The 23,486-nt window shown below is 40.8% G+C and overlaps 1 protein-coding gene across 4 annotated transcripts in view; it reads left to right on the forward strand.

Moving 5' to 3' along the window:
- The window catches only part of myt1lb (myelin transcription factor 1-like, b), a 146,159-nt gene that overhangs the window by 54,385 nt on the left and 68,288 nt on the right, over nt 1-23,486 (forward strand). For all 4 annotated transcript variants that reach the window (XM_072689141.1, XM_072689140.1, XM_072689139.1 and 1 more), the window contains one exon: nt 5,876-5,938. In XM_072689141.1, the coding sequence (XP_072545242.1) occupies nt 5,876-5,938 (63 nt within the window). The remainder of the gene's footprint in view (nt 1-5,875; nt 5,939-23,486) is intronic.

Below are 23,486 nucleotides of genomic sequence, written 5' to 3' on the forward strand. Positions count from 1 at the left end.
CTTATAACAGAATGTAGAACAATAAAGAAATATCTAAATGATAAATAATAATAATAAAAACAAATCCTCAGGCTCAACATGATATTTGGTTCAGAATGCAAGAGTTGAGTAAAAATGAAATAGTGTTGAAAAAGGTTATTTTGAGTAGCATCATTGTAGTTTCCACATTTGGTTTCCAGAAGAACCTTGTAATGGACGGGCTGTAGAGAACTCTTTTTGTAGATGAGACACAGAGACACATTGAGAAAAGCTTACACAAAGATTCAGATTCAAATTCTAATTCATTTGTAAGGTGCTTTTTACAACTGAACTCAGAAGAGATCTACAAATCATAAGCATATAAGCCATGGAGATGTAGAAAAACTGTCCTAGTAATATGAGCAATATGTTGGTCAAATGATAGATCTGCATTACTTATGATGCCAAGATGTTCAGCTGCTGAGCTAGAATTAATACAGAAATCAGCCAGATTTAACATTCAGTTATTGAACATCTAGCATTTCACATGTTTGTCATCAGGTCTGACTGATATGTACAATTGTGTATCATCTGCATAACAATAGAAGTTAACCCCATGTTTGCTAATGACTGTGCCCAGTGGCAGCATATATGCTGTAAATAGTAACAGTCCTATAATAGGGCCTTGAGAATCTCCATATCTCACTCATATCTCAAAGAACCATTAAATTGGTCTCAGGGCTTTTATATTATCTTTAAACATCCATCCTTTTAAAACTCATAAGCACTCTGAGCAAAAAGGGTTCTATATAGTACTGAAAACGAGGTCTCTGACAGTAACTGGACCCTTTTTGGGGGCAACACAGAACCATGTTCTTTTTTTAAGCCATCATCCAGAGATTTTTTAATAACTCAGCAAAGAGCCATTTAAGCATCAAGTGGTTCTTTAAGTTGATGTAGTTGCATATACACTGATCAGCCATAACATTAGCACCTGTGAGGTAAAAAATATTAATTTACAGTTGCATCTTCCAAGCGAGTGGGATATATTAGGCAACAAGTGAATGGTCAGTTCTTGAAGGTGGATCCTGTCAAAGCAGAAAAATAGTCAAGCATAAAAATCTGTAATTTTGACAAGAACCAAACTGTGATGGCTAGATGACTGGGTCAGAACATCTCCAAAACATCAGGCAGGTCTTGTGGAGGTTTTCTGCTGTGCAGTGGTCAGTACCTACCAAAAGTTCTCCAAGAAAGGAAAACCAGTGAACCGGCAACAGGGTCTTGGGCACCTAAGGTTCACTGATGCGATCCATGGAGGCCCCACCTCACAACTTACAGGACTTAAAGGATCTGCTGCTAAAGTCTTGGTGCCAGATACCACAGGAGGTCTTCAGAGGTCTTGTGGAGTCCATGCCTCCAATGGTCAGATCTGTTGTGGTGGCACAAGGGGAACTACTCAGTATAATGTTGTGGCTGATTGGTGTATACTGTACTAACATGCCACCCAAGACACATTCTGAAACAATCTAGTGATGAATTTGTATGAATAAGCATGATGAGTGTGCAGGCAAATGGAAACGGTTCTGCTTGCTCCAGTAAACGCAGGCCTGTTATCTTGTTTGCTGATGTGGAGCTCTGAGCGCTATATCATTGTGTTTTCACAATACGCATCGTAATGATTCTGTTTGTGAAAGTGTGATTAGTGAAAGCCTTTGACAAAGGTTAACTTGGTAATAGGAGTGAAGTGCAGTTTGTCTTTTCACAAGCCTTGGAGCCCACTGAAGCAACAGCTCTGTAGTTTGGAGAGATGAAACGGCGCTGGGAAAACAAATAGGCCCACGGCAAATAAGTTTGACCTACTGTAAATACAAGTAAAGATCATAAGGGTGATGAAAAAGAATATTTTAGTGGCTGGTTGGAAATGTCTCGCTATCATTGCAGGCACAAAGGCTCCAGATAATTTGCAGCTCACTGAGGCTGTATCAACGTGCTAACCTTTTAATGTTGTTATATATTTGGGCTTATTCAGTGATATGTAGCTTTTTACTTGCAGTAGAATTGCTTTTTTTATGCTGCACATTGTATGTTTTTGATGAATGGTGCACTAATATTTGCAGTAGAATTTAAGACTTTGATTTGCAGTGAACTTCTAGTTAAAGTAGATTTTCAGACTTATTTTTCAGTGCAGTTCTAAACTTAAACTCGGAGTTGAATTTTAGACATATATTTTTTGTTGAATTTAGACTTATACTTGAATTAGACCTTTAGATTTATATTTTTAGTAAAGTTCTACTATTAAACTTTGAGTAGAAATTTAATTTTTAATATTTTTAGTAAAGACTTGCACTTGGAGTAGAATTTTAGACGTATATTTTCAGTAAAATTCTAGATTTAGACTTACAGTAGACTTCTAGACTGATCGTAGAGTTCTGTGAAATACTGACACAGGTGTACTGATTAAAACAAGGCTTGCTTCATGTCACTGTGCCCTGATCGTGACTCAAGGAGAAATTAGCAGCAGTAAACTCTCAACCTCTTGCCTACAATAGCAACACACCAGTGCCTCACTAATATCTCATGGTATTGGATGACCTTGAGTGTATTATTATGTAAATATGTCTAGGGTCCATATAATCCTACAGTTCTACTGCTGATGTTTATTATTAGAGTTTGAGACAACAAAGAAATGATACCTGGTTGACAAGAAGGTTTACTTACATCCACAAAGACAAATCGGTCTGATATTATGGTGTATTAAAATATGTACAAGAAGAGCTATTTTATTCCCATGTTCCCATGAACTCGTTCAGAGCCTGGTAAGAGTGCTTCGTTGTTTGTAAAAGGAGCGTTTCGTTTTTTCCCATGCTGCCTGCGTCCTTCCTATTGGCTCAGTTGATTGATTTATTCCTTCTGTTTGACAGGCATGTGTTATTTTAAACCTGCTGTCACCTTTTTAACATCTAGGTTGTTGCTAGGTTACTAGCTAATACAGCAGACTGATGCTTACAGAGATGTGTTCAGAGTATCCCAGATCTGGCACATTTTAATGGATCGGGTATGGACTAGTTTAATCCCAGTGCAGTTCCAGTGCAGTCTTTGTTTTAACCATGGTGTTCAGAGCGTCATTTTTTTGCCATTAACAGATATTATTCCCAGATGGCAGCAGTGCAGACATTCTCAGAAGGTAAATAAAAGAGTTGAGAGTCTGCAGTGTGGAGCTATTTTACAGTGGAACAGACCATAATATCTGAACCTTCATAGACCTATCCCTGAAACACTCTGTTTTACCAGTGGGAGAACTGCTTGCCTTTCTTAAAGGCACGGAAGAGGCTATTCAGAACTAAGTGGAGGCTAACAATAATGCTAATACACACAAGCTATAGAAACCCACATCCACAGCACATTCACCCACTATAAACCAGTTATTTCACACCAGTAGGCCAACAACAACAACAGACTGAACTGATTGGTCAGGGGGCCGTATCAGGCTGAATTTGTAAGATGTTAAACACTATAAAACAGTCATTAAAAAAATCTCTACTAAACTAAATCAGTCAATCCAGAAACTCTCTGCTCTCTCATTATAGAAACTGATACTAAAAATAAAGGGATTTTACCGAACATCTTAATCTCAATTTATCTAAACTGTGAGGCTGGATTATTTATACAAACACAGCGCTCAGATCGGTATGGCTGTTACTCAGCATTAAGAAACTCTGATTGGACTGGGGGGCAAAATAACCAGACTGGGACCTCCTCATTTGCTCTATTATGTGCTGCACTCTGAATCTTTTAGACAAAACTCTAATCACTTATGTGAATAACACCCAGTTCAATATGTCTAGCTAACAGCACAGAAAAGGAACAGCTAGACAGGATTCATCTGAAACATTGGTTCCCCCTTTATACGTGTGGCTCAGTGCCTTCCAATGTGTTGTCAAAATTCAGCTCCTCTCTCTGCTTGATTCTGCTGCCCAAAGATAGCAATTAATCAGGTGATCGATATGAAGGCTATCTACAGGAGAAGGCATCCATAATGCCGATAATGTGTGATCGATAGCGGCTCTCTCTGGAGGCGAGATAGTTGTCAGGACAAATACAGTTTGACTTTGCGCTGGGGTCTGCACTGAGCAGATATGAAACTGCAGTAGAGTCAATATGTGTGGACATGCACATACACACATACACACTTATATATAGACATGCACATACTCACTAATATATGGACATACACATACACACTTATTTTCAGATATACACATACACACTTATATATAGACATGCACATACTCACTAATTTATGGACATACACACTTATATTTAGATATACACATACACACTTATATATAGGCATGCACATACTCACTAATATAGACATACACACTTATATTTAGATATACACATACACACTTATATATAGACATGCACATACTCACTAATATATGGACATACACATACACACTTATTTTCAGATATACACATACACACTTATATATAGACATGCACATACTCACTAATTTATGGACATACACACTTATATTTAGATATACACATACACACTTATATATAGGCATGCACATACTCACTAATATAGACATACACACTTATATTTAGATATACACATACACTCTTATATATAGACATGCACATACTCACTAATATATGGACATACACACTTATATTTAGATATACACATACACACTTATATATAGACATGGACATACTCATTAATATATGGACATACACACTTATATTTAGATATACACATACACACTTATATATAGACATGCACATACACACTAATATATGGACATACACACTTTTATTTAGACATACACATACACACTTATATATAGACATGCACAAACACACATACACACTTATATATGGACATGCACATACTCACTAATATATGAACATAGACATACACATACACATTTATATTTGGACATACAGGTACACATTTGTATATGGACATGCAATACCCCCCCCACACACACATGTGCAATTAAGAGTCATTTGCTATAAATAATATTGTTATTGCTTTTTAAATTCTTATTTATATTGTGTGTACATAGTGTAAATTATTTATCTACATTTTTGTGTCTTGCTATCCCTTTCTGCTGTAACACTGAGAATTTCCCCACTGTGGGACTAATAAATGATTATCTTATCTTATCTTATCTTATCTTATCTTACATACACACTAATATATGGACATACACATACACACTTATATATGGACATGCACATACACACTTGTATGTGGACATGCACATACATACATACATTCATCCCTCAGAACCACTGTAGGGTTACACCTATAAACACACTTATTTGCACACACTATATGGACAAAAGTATTGGGACACTTCATTGTTTCTTCTGAAATTCAGGGCAAGACTTGTTTCTACTGTCCATGAAAAGCTTTCTTATATTTTTGGAGCATTTTTGTAAGGATTTGATTGCATTCAGTGACAAGAGAATTAGTGGGGTCAGGATCTTGGATGATCACCACCCTACCTCATCCCCAACCCCCCAACTCCATATTGGACAAGGCACCATCATTCCAGAGAACACAGTCCACTGCTCCACAGCTCAATGCTGTATGGTTAAATACCCCTCTAGACCACACCTGGCATTAGACATGATGCCAATAGGTTCATGTTTATCTTCTCCAGAGAGTCCTATTCTATTGTCCATTCTCTACAGGAAGTTGTGTGTTTGTGTGCGCATTTGCACATCTGTGTCAACAGTGGGTGCAACTGTGGGTGTCCACAGACATTTGGGCATATAGTCTATGTTTAGTGCTGATTAACAAATGTGTAATACTCAGACTCTTGGGGATGGACAAGCAAATGGACATGCGTAATTTCCTGCAGTTTTGCTCAATCAGTCTGCACTTCTTTCTGTTTAGCTGCCCGACGCCACATTGTGATGGGAGTGGTCACATCAGTGGAAAATATGCAAGACATCAAAGGTAAAGCGCTTCCTTTTCTCATTACAGTACTGATCAATGAAGTGTCCTCACACACAGCACACTCTTGAGCCCACGGCTTACCCTGTTCAATCCTGTATTTGGTTTTAGCTGTCATTGTTCAATACGTTTCCACCAAATCTGCTCAGTTCCTATAAGCCATGGGTTTAAAACGAGGCTTGCTTCATGTCACTGTGCCCTAATCGCGTCTCAAGGAGAAATTAGCAGCGCTTCCTTTCTTGCCATCTTCGCAGATTCAGAGCCTCACTGATTGAGAAAAATATACATTTTCCGCATAAACCTATGCTTGGCTTTATGATGCAAAATATGTTCCCCAGGAAGTTTTCAGGCAGTTTACCTGCATATTCCAGTGTCATTTGCATATTAATGGTGAGGCATGCTTTTCGGGTTTCCTGCAGAACAGCCCTGTATTTTCTGCATTAGCCCGCTGTTTGGATGAATATGCTAATCTGGTCGTCGGCATTCAACATTCAAATCTGTGAGCTCAGGCAGATGACCTATAGGCAGGCTGTACCATCTCTACAGACTAAATAGCAGCAAATGTTCAGTGGGCGAGGTGCCTGATTATCAAGTGACAAATAGACTTCTAAAATCACTTCGGCTAGCGCACAGATAAACCCCCAAAAGAAAACGCATGTATTAAATATGAAAGCTCACCTCTGCTACATGCTGATTGACAGGTGTCACTGCTCAAAGATCACAGTTATATGGTAGAACATTCACTGATGAGCCATAACATTAGCTCCACTGACATGTGAAGTGAGGAAACATTGATTATTGTCCTCAACGGTGGCATCTGTCAATGGGTAGACATATTAGACAACAAGTGGACAATCAGTTTAAAGGTGTTTCCTGTTAAAAACAGGACAAATTTGTAGGCGTAAGGATTTGAGCCACTTTGACAAGGACTAAATGGTGACGGCTAGATGACTGGGTCAGAACAACTCCAAAACATCAGGCAGGTATTGTGGAGTTTATCAGGTATGCAGTGGTCAGTACCTACCAAGAGCAGCTGGTGAACTGTTGATAGGGTCTTGGGCACCTAAGTATCATTGATGTGATCCATGGAGGCTGCACCTCACAGCTTACAGGACTTAAAGGATCTGCTGCTAATGTCTTGGTGCTATATACACCATAGAGTCCATGCCTTGAATGGTCAAATCTGTTGTGGTGGCACAAGGGGAACTTATTGTTTTAATAATTCAGATCTTGCCAGTAGGCTGGATTTACACTGCTGAGGGTTTTAGGGACCACTTGCCTTCAGTGAACTGTTACTGTGTTACTATTTAGTTAAGTAAGGAGATACACCTCATTTTTCTTTAAAATCATAAAACTAAACATAGAGCTTCTAATTTTTCCAATATATTTGGTTAGAAATGGGAAGAGACCACTACCCCATACGCTACTACCCCCATTGGACGAAATACCCAGCTAACATCATCACATCACGCAGTCTGAGTGTGTGTTATTTCAGGGTAGATTTGTTACAGAACTGGATTGGATTCATTCTTTTGTCCTCTGATATCCGAGCCAGTATTTTCTGCTGATATTTTCCTGATCCCAATACCCATCGTTACTGATAACTGATAGAGGTGGAAAAATCAGGTCCAGAAAATGAAAATCTGCCCCAGGACTTTTCTTGGTTAGATTTTTTCTTTCTGGATCAGACTTGTCCATCTCTAATAACTGGTATCACATATCCACTACGTTACATAGCATATTCAGATTTTAGCTGCAGCATAGGCTAACCCAGACAGTTGGAGCAAAATCCTGGTGTGGAGTTTTACTTTCTGGACCCAGTTTGCACGGGACAAGAAATTTCGGTGTAAGTGAATGGGCGATGGGAGTGGCTCCTGTACTGCCATCACCTCCAAAAAAAGGAGACCTTTGCATTACAGAATGATATCCAGTCTTATAACCTACTTCTTATAACATGAATGAAATTGACAATTAGCCACATGTTCATAACACATATACTATGTACAATATATATATATATATATATATATATATATATATATATATATATATATATATATATATCACCTTCTGTATTTAAGTGTTGTACTTGACGTGATTAACTCGATGTATCTGTTCTAGTGTCTCTTCAAGCTCAATATTTGAGGAAAAAACATGGGAACTCTAAAGATTTTACAGAATATTTGAGGTTATTGTTATGGGTTTTACAAATGTAAAAGATGGCGGACCTCTACTGATGCGGGAGTGCAGAATCCATAAATAACTGACATAGCACATTCGAATGTGACTAAAATCACTGAGAGCCTCCGGTAATAATTACATAACCCGACCTCCCTGTGTAAAACTAACCCTGTCCGAATAGAGCTTCAGTTCATTTTCTATAATAGATAGGAAATATAATATAGGAAATAGTAAACCTGACTATAAATACAGCTACATTAATAAATACAGCTATAATATACATAATATAACCCAATTATATAAATAATAAGTACTAGAATAAGTGATTGCAGTGCAGTAATTACATTAATATAATGTAATATAATGGATGTAAGGCATCCTGGGGTATCAGTACAGTATAAGTGATAAACAATAGAATTTTAAAGTGGCAGTGCAGATGACAGAGCTGTGTGGCAGTACATTGTGATGAACAGTCCTCCTTTCCACAACCACCTCAAAGCCTTCCAGAGAGCAGCCCAGGACTGATCCAGCTTTCCTGATCAGTTTGTTGAGCTTACTAGCATCTCTCCTGATGCTGCCTCCCCAGCAGATTGCAGCAAATAAGACAGCACTAGCAACAACAGACTGGTAGAAGGTCTCCAGCATATCGCTGCACACGTTAAAGGAAATAAAATTAATAAAATTAGATTCAAAACTATTTCGATTTTGTACATGTGACAGTTATTTGGGTGGTCTGAGGATGGACCAACAGGGGCAAACAATCAGTAGGGTGCAGATCTTATCAAGCCAGTGGACCAATATATGCTCATTATCTGGGTTAAATATATACACATAAAAATAAGGGGTTTGGCTTCTCCAACAACTACATTTAGTCTAGTAAAGAAAAATGCTACAGAAGTTAGTGATTGGTCTAAGGTGGTGACATGTTTGTATAGGTAAAGCTTAGATGAATATCTAACTGTACCAAGCTTTTTTTCTATTATATAGCATATTCAGATTTTAACTCGAAATCGAATTGGGATCTTATATTACTTTGTTAGAAAGCACCAAATCCCATGTGACCAATAAGTTGGACTTATTTTGATAAATGAAGTGATAAAACCTCACTTGTTTTCACTGTAATAGACAGATATGAACTAAAAGGACATGGATTATAGAGAGCCGATCATTTCTTGAATATAGAATTTGCCCTGGCCTCACATAGCCTTCTGCAAATGTCCTTGTCATCAAAAAAAAAAATCTATGCAGGGAATCAGATCTGATTGTGCTTTATTATCACCTGTCCTTGTCTCAACCATGCCATGGTTGAATTGATCTGCATCCACTGATGGCAAATCCCACAGCCTGGCGGCCATTTTGATTGTCACTGTACCTTTGATGGACAGCCAGGCTCTCAGCCGTATTGATTTCCATCTCCGAGCGGCGGGAGAGTGAGCGAGCGAGAGAGAATGAGGCAGAAAAGGAGCGAGGGAAGAGATAGCATTGCTTGCACTCCTTCACTCTGTCCCTCTCTCTCCCTCTCTGTCTCGGTGTCTCTTAGATTCGGGCCCCACCACCCACCGTTTGCCAGATAATTAAAGATAAATAAAACAAACATTCAATCCATCACCGCCAGTCTCTCTCCACTCTCCCTCTCGTCTCTCTTTTCTCGCTCGCTCATTCACGGTCGAGCTAATTTCGTGCCGTGGTCCTCATTTGCATGCTTATCAAAGTGTTTTGACTATCCGACAGAAGCTGCGGTATGAAGGTGGGATCATTAATATGTTAATTAGTCCTTTTGACACTTTTCACTTGGGTACGTGTGTGATATCCTCCTCATCCATGACTTCATTCACATGCTTGCCGAATGTGCACGCGTCCCCCAAATGCCATTAGCTCCTCTATTCTGGCCCATACAAATAGGCAGGGGCTATTTACAATGGCTGCAATGAGTACAGAGGCAAGTGGCATCTTTATTCATATGAAGGGCCCTGTAGTGGGGCTTATTCCCCACGAGCACTTCAGATAGAACTTGCGCTGGCACTGTTGATTCTCCCCAGAGTAAGAACACTGAGAACACTCTGTTTTGCCTTGTGTTTCCTGGCCAGAGGGCTTTGTTTTGTATTAGCCTCTGCAATTATTATGTGTTAATTCTGCATTTATGTGCAGTAGCTAACCCTTTTTTTCTAAGCGGCATTGACAGAATACACAATACTGAGTACCTTCTGAAGCACTTAAGTAGTTTAGGGATGCAGAACTTGCATAGTGTTACTCCACAGCTTAGTGTTTTGGTGACAGTAACACTTGTAATCAGCTCTAAATTTTTATCCATTGTGCGTGGCTATGAGTTTCTACCGGTTCTAAAGGTTTGTAGTCACTTGCTTGCTGCTAGAACCAGTGGTATTAATATGGGGTTTGTTTACCTTCCTTCTGCTGCAGTATCAGCCTTTAATCTTCTAAGAACTCTTTACGTAGGATGTTGAAACATTGCTGTGAGGATTTGAGTGCATTCAATCACAAGAGCATTTGTGAAATCAGGTGCTGATGTTGGGTGATTAGTTCTGGACCTGTAATACCACTCCAACCTGAAAGATATCTGAAAGATATTGGATGAAGCTCCATCACTCCAGAGAATGAGGTTCGACGGCCTAACACTGTGGGACTTTATGCCCCTCTCAGCATTGGGCATGTTGACCTTAGGCTCTGTTTAGAGCTTTGTATTCTACTGGGAATGCTTTTCTGTAAAGATTATGTAAGCTGTTTCTGCAGCTGTATACTTGTGTCAGCAATCAGCACCTTAAAATAGTCAAGTCCACCTGTCTGGACACTTTTGGATGTGTCCAATGCTGCAAATCCGAAGAAGCGAACTTTGATTGACTGTCACGAGGGGACAATTGTGTAAATGATATATATTTTTGTTGAATTGTAACTTTGGGAATTGGTCACATGAGGCCTGCAGAGGTGTACATTTGGCTAAAAGGGTCAAGCCCTATTAATGGGCCATTTGAGTCCTAGTGATGCTGCCCAAGGGAGACTTCCTGGGAGCCCAGGAAAGCACATATGGTGCTATTGCACTTCGTTTGATCTACAGCAGTGCTGACCAACTCTGGCCATCTTCAGGCTACACTCTTCAACATTAATGTGCGACAAAGGGTTATTTTTGTAATGCCATAGAAGAGCCATTTTTGGTTCCAATGAGAAGCATTTTTTCAGAAAAGAAATGTGTAAAGAATACTGCTGAGAAGTGTTGACGACAAAAACTCGTGTCTGAGAGAGCGAAGTGAAGTGACTGGTGTTGGGAGACAGGTTCTGCTGTGTTTCCAGTTAACTCAGGCACACATCACACACTTTTAGAGGATAAAGTCTCACATCTGAGAGCGCAAAGATGAGTTAATGATCTTAGGAGTGTTTTCCACTGTTTTCAGGCACATTGAGTAGAGTGGTTCATCCAGGTTTGTTTTTTCTGCCTTTTAATCGAACTCAGCACTTCGCTAAACTCTGTAGGCCAGCCCCTCTTACCCTGTATGTCTTTTAAATGCACATGGGGGGATGAGCTAATTCGGCTGTGTACTAGACTGACACAGAACACAAGTTTGACACATCAGACCTGTCGTAATTTTTAAATACCGTAGTTTTCGGAATCTCCATTATACCACCCAACCCTACTGAAGAACCTTAAAGACGTAGATGTTAAGGTTCTTTACTAATTTAAAGGTTCTTCCCTATCCCATCTCTTTTACAAACAGATGTGGTGTCTTTTTGGAACCATAAATGGTTCTTAGCGTGTTTGTTTTTAAGAGTGTAGTGTTGTTGGATACTGTAATTTCCATCTTAGATATAGAATTAATATCTGATACCACTTTTGATACCATAAGGAATCTCCATGTAAAAATCCATCACCACACCAAATGCAAGTTTTCTGAGACATAGAGCACATATAGGAAATGCCTTGGCAAAAATTTGCAACTAATATAGTCATATTTGTATGAGCCATGAACTAACTTTATAGAGCAATGGTTAATGTAGAAACCCTTATGTTCTCTGTGATATATGATAATGATAGGATGGATAGGGTCAGTATTGTGGAAAATAGTATTGATATTGTTCCAAATGTACATAATCAATATTTACCAATAGATTGATATTGATTTTTGACAGCACTACTTCAGAAGAACCGAATTGATCAGTCAACTGCCCTGTGATATTGCATGAGCCTGATGAGGCTGTGATAGGAGAGATCTAGATAGCAAGAAACTACTTGATACTGAAGAGTAAAAAGTGGGCAAATAAACTATTAGTAATAATGATTATAAAGACCAAGCAGCATGATGGTGCAGCAGGTGCTGTGTGTGCTACACAGCTCCAGGGACCTGGGGTGATGGTTCGATCCTCACTGTGGTCTCTGTCTTTGAGGAGTTTGGTGTGTTCTCCTTGTACCCTTATGTCCTCCCAAAAAACACATGGTAGGTGAATTGGCTACGCTAAAATTGCCCCTAAGTGCGAGTGTGTGAGGGAATGGGTATCTGTGGTACCCTACAATGATGTGTAGCCCTGTCCAGGAGGTATTTTCAGCTTGTGTAATTCTGGGAGGGCCTTAGACCCACAGTGACCCTAATGAAGCAGATAAGTAGATCAGAAATTGGTCTCTAAAACTGAAATCGAATGCTTTTTGTACAACAGTTAAAGCAACATGGTCAAAACCAAACATCAACTGTATTCTGAGTAGGATTTGGACCAAGTTTAGGTTTTATGTGGGCGGCCTAATTTTAGGAAAAGGTTTAGCTGAATTTAACAGATAATTCATTGTATATAAGGTGAGCATCTACAAAGCCTCTACAGTGAACCAGCAAAGTAACATTGTCCAAAATCATAAAAAAAGAGCCACATATTTGAAGCTCTAAAAGAAACCTCATGAAACGCACCTTCTGGTTTTGAGTTGCCTGTGCTTTCGGGTCATTTGCTCAGCTGCAGTCCACCCACTCAGGGCGATGCTTAATAATTACTTTCACCCAGGGCCCAATTTACTCCGGGCTACATGATTGACAAATTTTCTCTCCTGTACCTGGTGGTCAACACGCCCCTCCGAGCTGGCAGTGGAATTACAGCAGCCGCCGGAGACAAATTACACCTCTGATAGACCTTTTGCTCAGTACGAGAGGAACAAGGAGATGATGAATGACAAACATATCTAAAAGGAGAGGAGGGGAGGAAGAGGGAGGGGGAGGAGAGGAGAGGAGCAGGTAGGCCCCAGCAGCTTGGTGATTATGAGGGGGATTAGTTACGCCCCGCTCGATCCCCAAGCTCTCCTCTGCACCCACACACAATCACACCAGCATCATGTAACTGCAATAACTCTTTACCAGATCCTGAGGATTTTGGTAGATGTAGTTTTACAGCTGCACTTACTGTAGCTTTGCACTTACAGCTACATTAGACGCTGCTGTGAAGCACTCAGTATATACATCCATACACATTCACCACACAGTTGATTAGTAGTACAAGGCTGGGACCTCTTCACACCTCAGTTCTTCATGGCTTGGTTTCCACAAGATGTTTTAAACATTCCTTTAGGTTCCGGTCCGTGTGTCCACCTCCACCAGCCTTGCCTGTGGACACTAGTCAGGTTAGGTTCAAGAATCTGTGCTTTCTCTGCCAAATTCTGTCATCTTTGTGCCTTGGACACCTTGGTTGGACATGTTGTGCATTGTGAGATGCTCACTGCATTTGCACAGAGTGGTTATCAGAATTACTGAAGCCTTCCTGTCAGCTTCAATCAGTCTGGCCATTCTGTGTTGACCTCTTTCATTGGGCATATCTTAAACCATTCTGAGTAAACTATAGAGACTCCCAGAAAATATCTGAATTTATAGAAATACTCAAATCAGCCTGTCTGGCACCGACAACAATTTGATAGAATCACTGTAAAATGTTTACCAATACCCAACCACTTGCAGCCCCCCTAGCAATAGCAATTCTCCCATCACTAGGAGTCCCAACACTAGAACTCTTCTCCCATACACATTAAGCTAGAACCAATGCAGCATTGCCAGGCAGCCAGCACACTCAGAGGAAAAGCGATGGGTTCTCACCGCCGCAGCACCAACCAACAGACGCCTGTGCTGGCTAATATCATTTTACCGTGATGAGGGGCGAGAGCGTCATTGACCCACCCCGTGAGTGTACGGCCAGTTGTGCTCTTTCAGACTCCAACCACTGATGGCAAAGCGGCATGACTCTGGATTCGAACCTGAAACCCCCTGGGCCTTAGTGGTAGAGAATTAGGCCACCGAGCCAGTCAGAATCGTTCCCCTATTCTGATGGTTGATGTGGACATTGCCTTATGCTGCAGGCCCATATCTGCATGATTATATGCGTTGCACTGCTGCCTCTCAGTTGCCTAATTTTAATATAGCATGCATGAATAGGTTTACAGGTGTTTCTAATAAATTGCTCAGGGAGTGTATGTCCACACTCATCATTTAAACCCAAAGAATTAATCCTACGGTTAACAAACAAGCAGATTAGCTCATTTATTTATTGCTGCATTTTATCATTTTGTATTTTGTAGCCATTTCATAAAGCAATAAACCACTCAGGACAATGAATTTTACCATGAATGGCTCACAGATTTTGTTATATTCTAATATTTAATAATTGAAGTTTGTCACTTTTCTGTAAGAAATGATTGTGATAGAGCAGAGAAGCTGAGGTCACATTTAAGGATTACGTTTAATGAGTTATGCATTTAAGCGTTAACTGAATTCCCCGTTGCATGTGGTAATTATATTGTGTTGGATACACTTCCAAGACTGTGGGCGTTTTCATATTTCGCTCTGTAGCTGACCAGGGGGATGCCTACTGTGAGCTGTCTCCAGAGTGACAGCGATGCAATGTGAGCATGAATCCCTTCACACCTTGAATTCCTCTGTATCCCTGATTTCTGCTGGCCAGGAGGGCACGGATGCATCGATACAGTACACAGGACCCACACTCATTATTCAGAGACAAACAACACAGACACAAATAGCAGTAACAACAACACCCACGGCGTTGACAGTGAGCACACACACGGGGCGCATGCACACACTCACGCACTCACACACACTCTCTCACACGCATGCACGAACACACACACACACAAACAGCGGCGGCTCCATGTGACAGCGATGTTTTGGGTGACATTTAGTTTCTGGGCTGCACAAGCTGCTCCATAAATGAGTCATGAGCAAATCTGTGAAGGCTGAATAATGCATGTGTTGAGAGGTAGAAAACAAAGGCGCACTGTTATTATTTGTTAATAAGAAACCAAAGATAATGAGGGAGCTGCTGTTTCCTACCTGCTCTCTGCCATTTTTTGGCATATCTAAAGACAGCATAGCCAATACGTAGCTTATGTGTCTAATTTGCAGTAGATCCACAGTTTCATCCCTTCAGAATCAGAAATTAGACATACAGTTGTTACAGTTGCAACCGTTTGTGTAAGAATTCAATTAAGCACTCTATAAAATAAACTATAAAACAAAAAGAAAAAATGAAATGAAATGAAATATGTACATGTATGAAGGTGAAATGTGTTTTTCATAGGGTGAAAATAGAATATCTTGGAATGCATTTGCTAAATATCACCTTTTTATATGGGATATAACCTAATTCCCAAACCTCCTTTCATGTCTTTTTTAACATATTGATACATATTGGCTTTTAATCTTCATTGACAGATGAATGGAAAATAACTAAACACATAGAATCAGGAGCAGAACATCAGCTGCAGATGATCAGAACATGGTTAGAGAGGATTCTGGAGGAGGCTGTCTTATTTAAACCTCAGACATTTAGTCTGGTTTGCTCTTGATTGTTGAAGTGAGAGGTGAAGATCACCATGGCCAGATCTTATGAGCCCTCTGAGGCCTTCAGAATGAAATTTGTAGATGCAGAGAAGTCTGGGAAGGGATTTAAAAAGATCTTTGAAGAACAGTTAGAAATCAGCCGTTTCACTGTCCACAAAATAAAACCACTGCCAGCATGGCCAGGTCAGGCCGTCCTAGCAAGTCCAGGATACCAAAAAACCTACAGGTAACTCCTGCCACAGCTAAAGTCAACTACAGCGTCTACCATCAGAAAGAGACTGCTCAAGTCTGATTTTCATGGGAGGCGTGTAAAAAAGGAAACCCTTACTGAATGAAAAAAAAGAAAAAACACACTCACAGCAGGTCCAGACTAAAGTTTGCCAGAGAACACCAGGGCAAAGACCAGGACTACTGGAGCAATGTGCTATGGACAGATGAATGTTGAGTCTGACTGCAAAAAAACTTTCAAAGGCTTTCATGGGGTGTCCACATTTTTTCACATGACTGTATATTTTAGCAAATCTTACTGAGAGGAACCAGAACTGTTCAGATAGGTGAACAACCTGAAATTCTCCATAAAGGCACCATTCTTATTACTGCCAGCACCTTTCTACAAAATGCGTGCATCATAACCTCCATGAGCATTTGTTCCCTTGGTTGTTTTGTAATTTCCGAAGCCAAGGCCTGAATCGCTGTCATGAGAACGAGCTGATAAAGCTCTTCAGCTCTAAAAAGCGGAACACGGTGTGACACCACCTGTGCTTTATTCTGAGCTGTGAATTGGCTGCACAGCTTTGGTTTAGTTCAAGCCCATTCAGAATGTGTCCTTCCAGCCTAGCCTTCAGTGATGCCCCTCCTGCTCGCTGTGATTCAGCGCTCCCACACGCTGCCCGTTGCTTTCCTCCCCGCCCTGAAGAGTGCTAATTAAAACTGACGAGACTTAGCGAAGCCTCCACTTAATACGTCAAACGGGAGGCGAGTCTCGACGTTTATTAAGCGCCATCCATTCTCAGACCCCTCTTTATTTTTAGGTGCCTCTTTTTATCTTTGTATTTATTTACTTTTGTTTGTTTTCCTTTTTTTCTGAGTGCAGGGTTACTGGTGCCAAGCTCTTGATTGCCGTGGCTGCAGCTGGGTTTGAATAATTGCCTGTCTTGGCAGGAGCGTGTTGGGGTGCTAAAGTCGAGTGCTTTCCTCCTGATGTATACCTCATTTGGATTCTGCTGACAGCCTCAGGGCTGTATTATTCATACCTTGACAGATAGCACTCACTAAAAGCGTTGGCACGCAGCCAGTCGGGCGGGCGGGCAGGCAGGCGGGCGGGCAGGCACCGGGGGTACGATAGCGGAACACTGCACTTCTCTCTGGCTACAGGGGGGAGAGAGAGAGAGAGAGAGAGAGGGAGGGAGAGAGAGAGAGGGAGATAGAGAGGGAGCAAGACAGGGTGTTCCAGAATGAACCAGGAACCAGCAGGCCAAGCCATCGGTCTGCCATGTCCCTGTTCACTTGGTGAACTTTAGCTTGGAGTGATAGTCAAGTCCAGCCAAGATGTGTTTGGTGTTGCGATGTAGCTAACGCAGCTAACAAGTAGCACACAGCTGATCTGACCAGTTAGCATTGTGCAGACTGCATGTCTAAATCTCCACACGCTCATCTGCACCCACTCTGTCTTTCGTGGTTTCTGACACTGTATGAGACACTGTTGTGTGTAAAAGTGGAGAGAAATACAGACACAATTCAGACTTCATGATGGCTGTATCTGCCCAGTTTTAGTTATGCTATATGGTCACATACAGTGACAGAAAGTCTGTTTGAGGTTTTCTAACAAAGGGGAACTTGATTTTGAATAAAAGTGAGCAAACAGTTTCTTGTGGTGGTGTGGTGGAGAAAAGATTTACGAATATGAAACATTAGATAGACAAAAGATGTCAAAACTTGTAAAATAGGTCATAAATTCCAGAAGAAAATAAGTAATTACTTTGACAAAATGTCAGAATCATGATGAAATAAACAATTATTGTAACAGCCAGTCAAAACCTTAACAAAATAGGCAACAATCTTAAGAAAAGCAGTCTTTATTTAAGAAAATACATCAAGATCGTGATTAAATAAGTAACTATTGGACTGTAAGAACAACATTTGGACAAAATTGTTCATGATTTTGATAAAGTACATAACAATTATGACTAAATAGGTCATAATCTTGAGATCATTAGTTATTTCATAAATAAATACATCAAAATCATCATCAACAATCATAAAATCATAAAGTATTTCTTGTAACTGAAATCAATTGTCTGACAAAATAGCTAGAAATTATGAAAAAATAAGTAATTATTGTGACGCTTTTGACAAAACAAGTAAAAAAATATATCACATAAGTTATTTATAAGTCATTATTCGGACAGAATGTTAAGTCTTAACAAAATACATTCTGTACGAAAAATTGTCTTTATTTTGCCACATAACTTTCAACCAGACAGGACTCCCCCCACCCAAGCCACTTCCTGTTCTCACAGCTGCCCAGCAGCAAGAGGTACAGAAGCATGAAAACCAGAACCGACCGGTTCAGAGACAGAGAATTCTTCTATCCTCAAGCAATTAGGCTGCTGAACAGCCAGCAATGCAGTGTACCAGTCCACAGTCCACACGTTATCTCACCTGTCTCATCACACCTCCACCCCATACAAACACACTCTGCACCCTGCACTTCCCTACTGGAACTGCTCCTATGCTCACTCACACTGCACCCACAGAGTCTTCTCCCCACTCACACTACACCTGAATTCACACCTACCCAGTGTCTTTATCTATATATATATATATATATGATAGCATATGTAATGTGTATATATTCAGTACTACTGTGAGAGACACAGTAGTGCATCTAAGGTTTTTACTCACCTTCACACCTGTGTAATGTAATGTCACAATAAACATGATTTGATTTAATAAAACCATCATTTTAAAAAGTACAGTAGAAAAGTACTCAAAAACTGTTTTATGTAGAACGATTAAACTGTACCAAAATGTAATTTTGCTCATTATATGGAAGTCGACTGTTCAAACAATAAAGGAGGGAGCAAACATGTGCTGACTCTGTACTTAAAGTGGGGGTGAACATGCTCCACATGCTCTATTTCTTAGACTCCTATGATTGGTTTGCCCCATCAGCCTTGTGAACCTTGCCTGGTGCAAAAATAAAGCTTCTGTGATCTGATATAAAGAAACTGATGTGTTTAAGAGAGCCCTTCCTTTTTGCCCAGGGAGGAGCAGGATGCATGGTTTGATGGCATGAGATGGTAAAATGTTGTTCCAGGAAGTCTTTAGCCTTGCTTGAAGAATTCACAATTCTCCATCCACGCTCAGCCCCACAGCCCCCTCAGAAGCCTGTCGCTGAACCCAGTCAAGCACTACTGTGTGCACAGCCCGATAAGGTCACATTAATCACACCACAGCCACCCCCCAAACACACACACACACAAACACACACACACCAGCCCATCAAAAGAGCCCCCCCACATGCCATCAACTCCCCTCTGAGACAGGCTGCCACCGCAACCCACATTTCCATATTTAATTGGAGGCTTAATTTGATTGAACGACTGCATGGTGGAAGCAAAATTGCGTAGGGAGGATCTATTAACAATAGACACTGGCAGAGTGGCGAGGGTCTAATCAAGTCCTATTGTCAGGCTCTCAGAGCAGGGCACCAAATCACATGATGGCGAGAACCTGCATTTAAATATTCTGATCACTGATTTGGGCTCTTCTTTTGATTGTTTCAATGGTTTTTGAGACAAGCTCACGTGGAACTGCCATTTGCTCCCTCTAAAACAAAGACAGCTTCTTTTCTTGAACAAACACTCTTCAGGAATTTGTTACGCTTTTAAAAGCGAGGGCATTGTTGGAGCACCTTTTAATTTTACAGCAATATTCCTGTAATTTTATTATTTATTTCACCCATTGCTTCATTTTGACGAGCAAAACACACCGCGAACGAAACAGGTGGAGTTCGCGCTGCGTCTGTTGTTATGATTATTTTTTTGTTCGTTTTTGTTCTTTCTCCCCAAGGAGGGGGATGAAAGAGAAAGACAGAGTGTGTGCAGTGGGTGTGTAGTGAGTGCTAAGCATGCCAGGCCACTGGCGGGCGTGCGCAGCTGCTGCAGGCCGTGAGCAGGCCGGGCACCGTGACCTCTGACCTCACAGCCCTCAGCACGCCCGGACACCTCCATGCCTGCCAACTACAGTAAATCACTGTCCAGCCTGAAGATAACGCGGCGATAGAGAGCGTCATCCAGAGCAGCAGCCGCACTCGGGCATGGAATAGAGCAGAAAGATGCTCAATAATGAAAACTTGAAGCTGTTTATGTCTCTGGCTGAATTTGGCAGAACACCTTTTGCACGTGCCAATTAGGATATGGCACTTTACATAAAGATCCAAGAGTCCAAAAGTACAAGCCTCTTTTTTGAGCAATGGCAAGGAAAAAACACTCCTCAGATCAAGAGGAAGAAAACCTGGCAGGGACTGGACATCAATTTGACATCAGAAAGATGTTGGACTCCTAACGTTGGACAGATGTTAAATTTTGTTTAAAATGAAAATCATTAAAAATGCAACGTTCTTCAGACATATATGAATACTAGTTGGACTTCAAAGTAACATTTCCGCCAAAAGCCAACACTATGTTAACATCAAGCTCCAGTGTTCAACAGACATTGATTTTTGGTTGCTTAACACCATGACCTAAAATCAACAACATATCATGATATGTTCAAATTTCACGTTGAGTGGACATTACATTGTAAGGTTAAGCAGACATTGGGTTTTTTTGGTCACCATAAAAGCTAATATTTTACGTCACTATGACGTGGCATGTAACATTCAAAAGATGTGGGATTTTGTTTACATAATATCACAACTTAAAATCCAACAAAAATATCAGTGTCAGCTGTCGTTCCTATTCAAACTGACGTCGGCATTCAATGATGCCATTCAATTTGGTCACCCGCCCTTTGCAGCGTACATTCATCCAAATAACAATGTCTATTGGGTGGGTAGCCAGCTGGAAATACTCAAAAGGGGAACCTGTCCTTCTGTGGTTGAATGGATAGGACAATAGATAAGAAGAGGGCAGTGGAATAAATTGTCAGATATAGGGAAATCTAACCGTGAACTCATTTCGATCACTGCCTTTTTTGCTACTAGATGCCTTCGGTTCTGCAAGGAACCAGGTTTAATGGCTCCTCAGTTGTGATCGGTGCTAGCCTTAGCTTAGACATATACTTTACTAGCTTGCTGAGTTTCTCAGACATAAATATAGAACGTATTATTTGAAAAATGGCATGAATCCTATTAGAATTCCTTCTTTGACTTTCGTACATGTATTTATAATCATTATAGATACAGCAGTGGTGTCTCAGTGGTTAGAGCTCCGTGTTATTGATGACAGGGTTGTGGTTCGATACCCAGGCTCAGAACGCTGCCACTGTTGGGCTCTTGAGCAAGGTCATTCAACCTCTCTGTTCCCCGGGCTCTGCAGTAATGGCTGCCCACTGCTCCGGGCACGTGTGCTCACTGTCACTGTGTGTGTTTCACTGGTGTGTATGTGTGTGTTCACTGCGCGGATGGGATAAAAGGGGAAGCCTAATTCCATCTGTGTCCATCACAAATGGTAAATATGGTTGTCTTGTCTTGTCTACTGGCTGTAATTGCTAGAAACCCCCTAAAAAGGTGATTCCACCACACTGGCTGCAGTGTCGATCCAAAAGTCTGAGACCACAGTGATCTGGGATTTTCTTTGTCTTAAACCTGATTAAATGGTTCCTCTCTTTTAAAATGGCTTTACAGAGCACTAAAAGATGGTCCACTGTTACAAGTTAAGGAACCCTTTGTTGGTTCTGTCCAGAACCCCTTTTGTGTACCTAATAGCCCTGTGATAGTAGAAATACCTCAATATGTTGATATTGTGTCTCTGGTTCATTGTCTAAAAGACGCTACATACACTCTATATGTACGTTGTGTGTATGTAACCCTGCAGGAGTGTGGAATAGTCAGGACTCCATTGTTTACTGGGCTGTTTGATTAATTGGAGCTATTACATTGCTGCAATGCCACCTTGCCTGGGTGTAGGAGGACTAACCGTGCCAGTGGATTAGAAAAGCCCTGCATTATAGGCAGCACCCTGAGGACCCACGCAGGCCACCGCTGCTGTAATTAACTAACAGCCCCTCACCGCAGCCGGATCGCATGCTAAGCACACAGCACCGGCCTTGCTGCCCACGGGGTTAGTTTAGTGTCAACACGTCTGACAGGAGTGCTGTCAAACTGACTTCATATCTGTGTCATAGCCCTTACAACAAGAATGGAGCTGGTGTTTTCTCTGACATGGAGACAGTTATCAATATGGCCTCAATCATTTTACAGTATGCGTATGGAATGGAAGATAATAATGGCACTCAAATACTACATATACTACACTGAACTGTATCTGGTAGCAGAGCATTATTATTACATTGTATTCAATGACAGTTTCCAAGACCCAAGTTAAGCCAAATCCTAGACTACAATCAATTTTTCACAATTTATAATGCAGTTAAGTCCAAGACTAGGCCTAATCCATGTCTGAGAACCTGGTTTGTTGTATCTTTGGCCAATCAATGGTTCTAAGCAGTAGCGTTGTGGTCAAGACCATTTGAGTTGAGACCAAGTCAATTTGGAGACCTGGAGAAACACCTACTCTGTTTTGTGCTTGTCAAGGCCAAGTCAAGACTGAGCTCATTGGTGGGCAAGATCAAGTGGAGACCAACACCAGATTAAGATGAAATAATAGTGGTGTGTTTGTAGTATTGCATTTTAAATAATCTGCCTGTTCTTACTGCTTCTGGTGCTTCACTTTTTTGTATAGCTGTGATTTCACAGAAAGAAAGAAAAAAAGTCCTAAATAATTAGTCTCCTTAAGGTGACAGTAACTTCATGCACCTGCAGATGGCGATGCACAAGGGTGATGAGGCTGTAAATACCTGCGGGGTGTGTAATGGGATTCATAGATGGAGAAGAGGTGGTACAGTGCAGTGAATACCTTGTTCAAAGTATAGAAAATGATGAGAATAATGAGAATTTCCTGTAGACTGGAATTTCTGCCACTGCTGGTAGACCTTCAATACACTCGACAGTCTTTGGCACACGCCCGAATGCAGTCAATCCATTTTGCCAATCATTAATATCTGCTTTGCGACCCATTTTCCACACATCCAACAAGACACTCATTGCACTGTACCACCTCATCTCAATCTATGAATCCCGTCACACACCCTGCTGGTTTTTATAGCCCGATCATCCTAGCACCATCTGCTGGAGCCATAAGTTACTACTACCTTAAACACGCAAGGTGACTCATTTTGGGGAGCTAGCTAGTGTTAATTAACTATATGTTGTGTAGAGATCAGGGCCGATTCAGTATTAGTTAATGGATCTATTTTGAGTCAGATCTAATCCCAATGCCAACATTTTTTAACCTGTGTTCTAGTAAAGCATGCCCGGT

This window comes from Salminus brasiliensis, chromosome 10, assembly GCF_030463535.1.
Source record: "Salminus brasiliensis chromosome 10, fSalBra1.hap2, whole genome shotgun sequence".
NCBI classification, from domain to species: domain Eukaryota; kingdom Metazoa; phylum Chordata; class Actinopteri; order Characiformes; family Bryconidae; genus Salminus; species Salminus brasiliensis.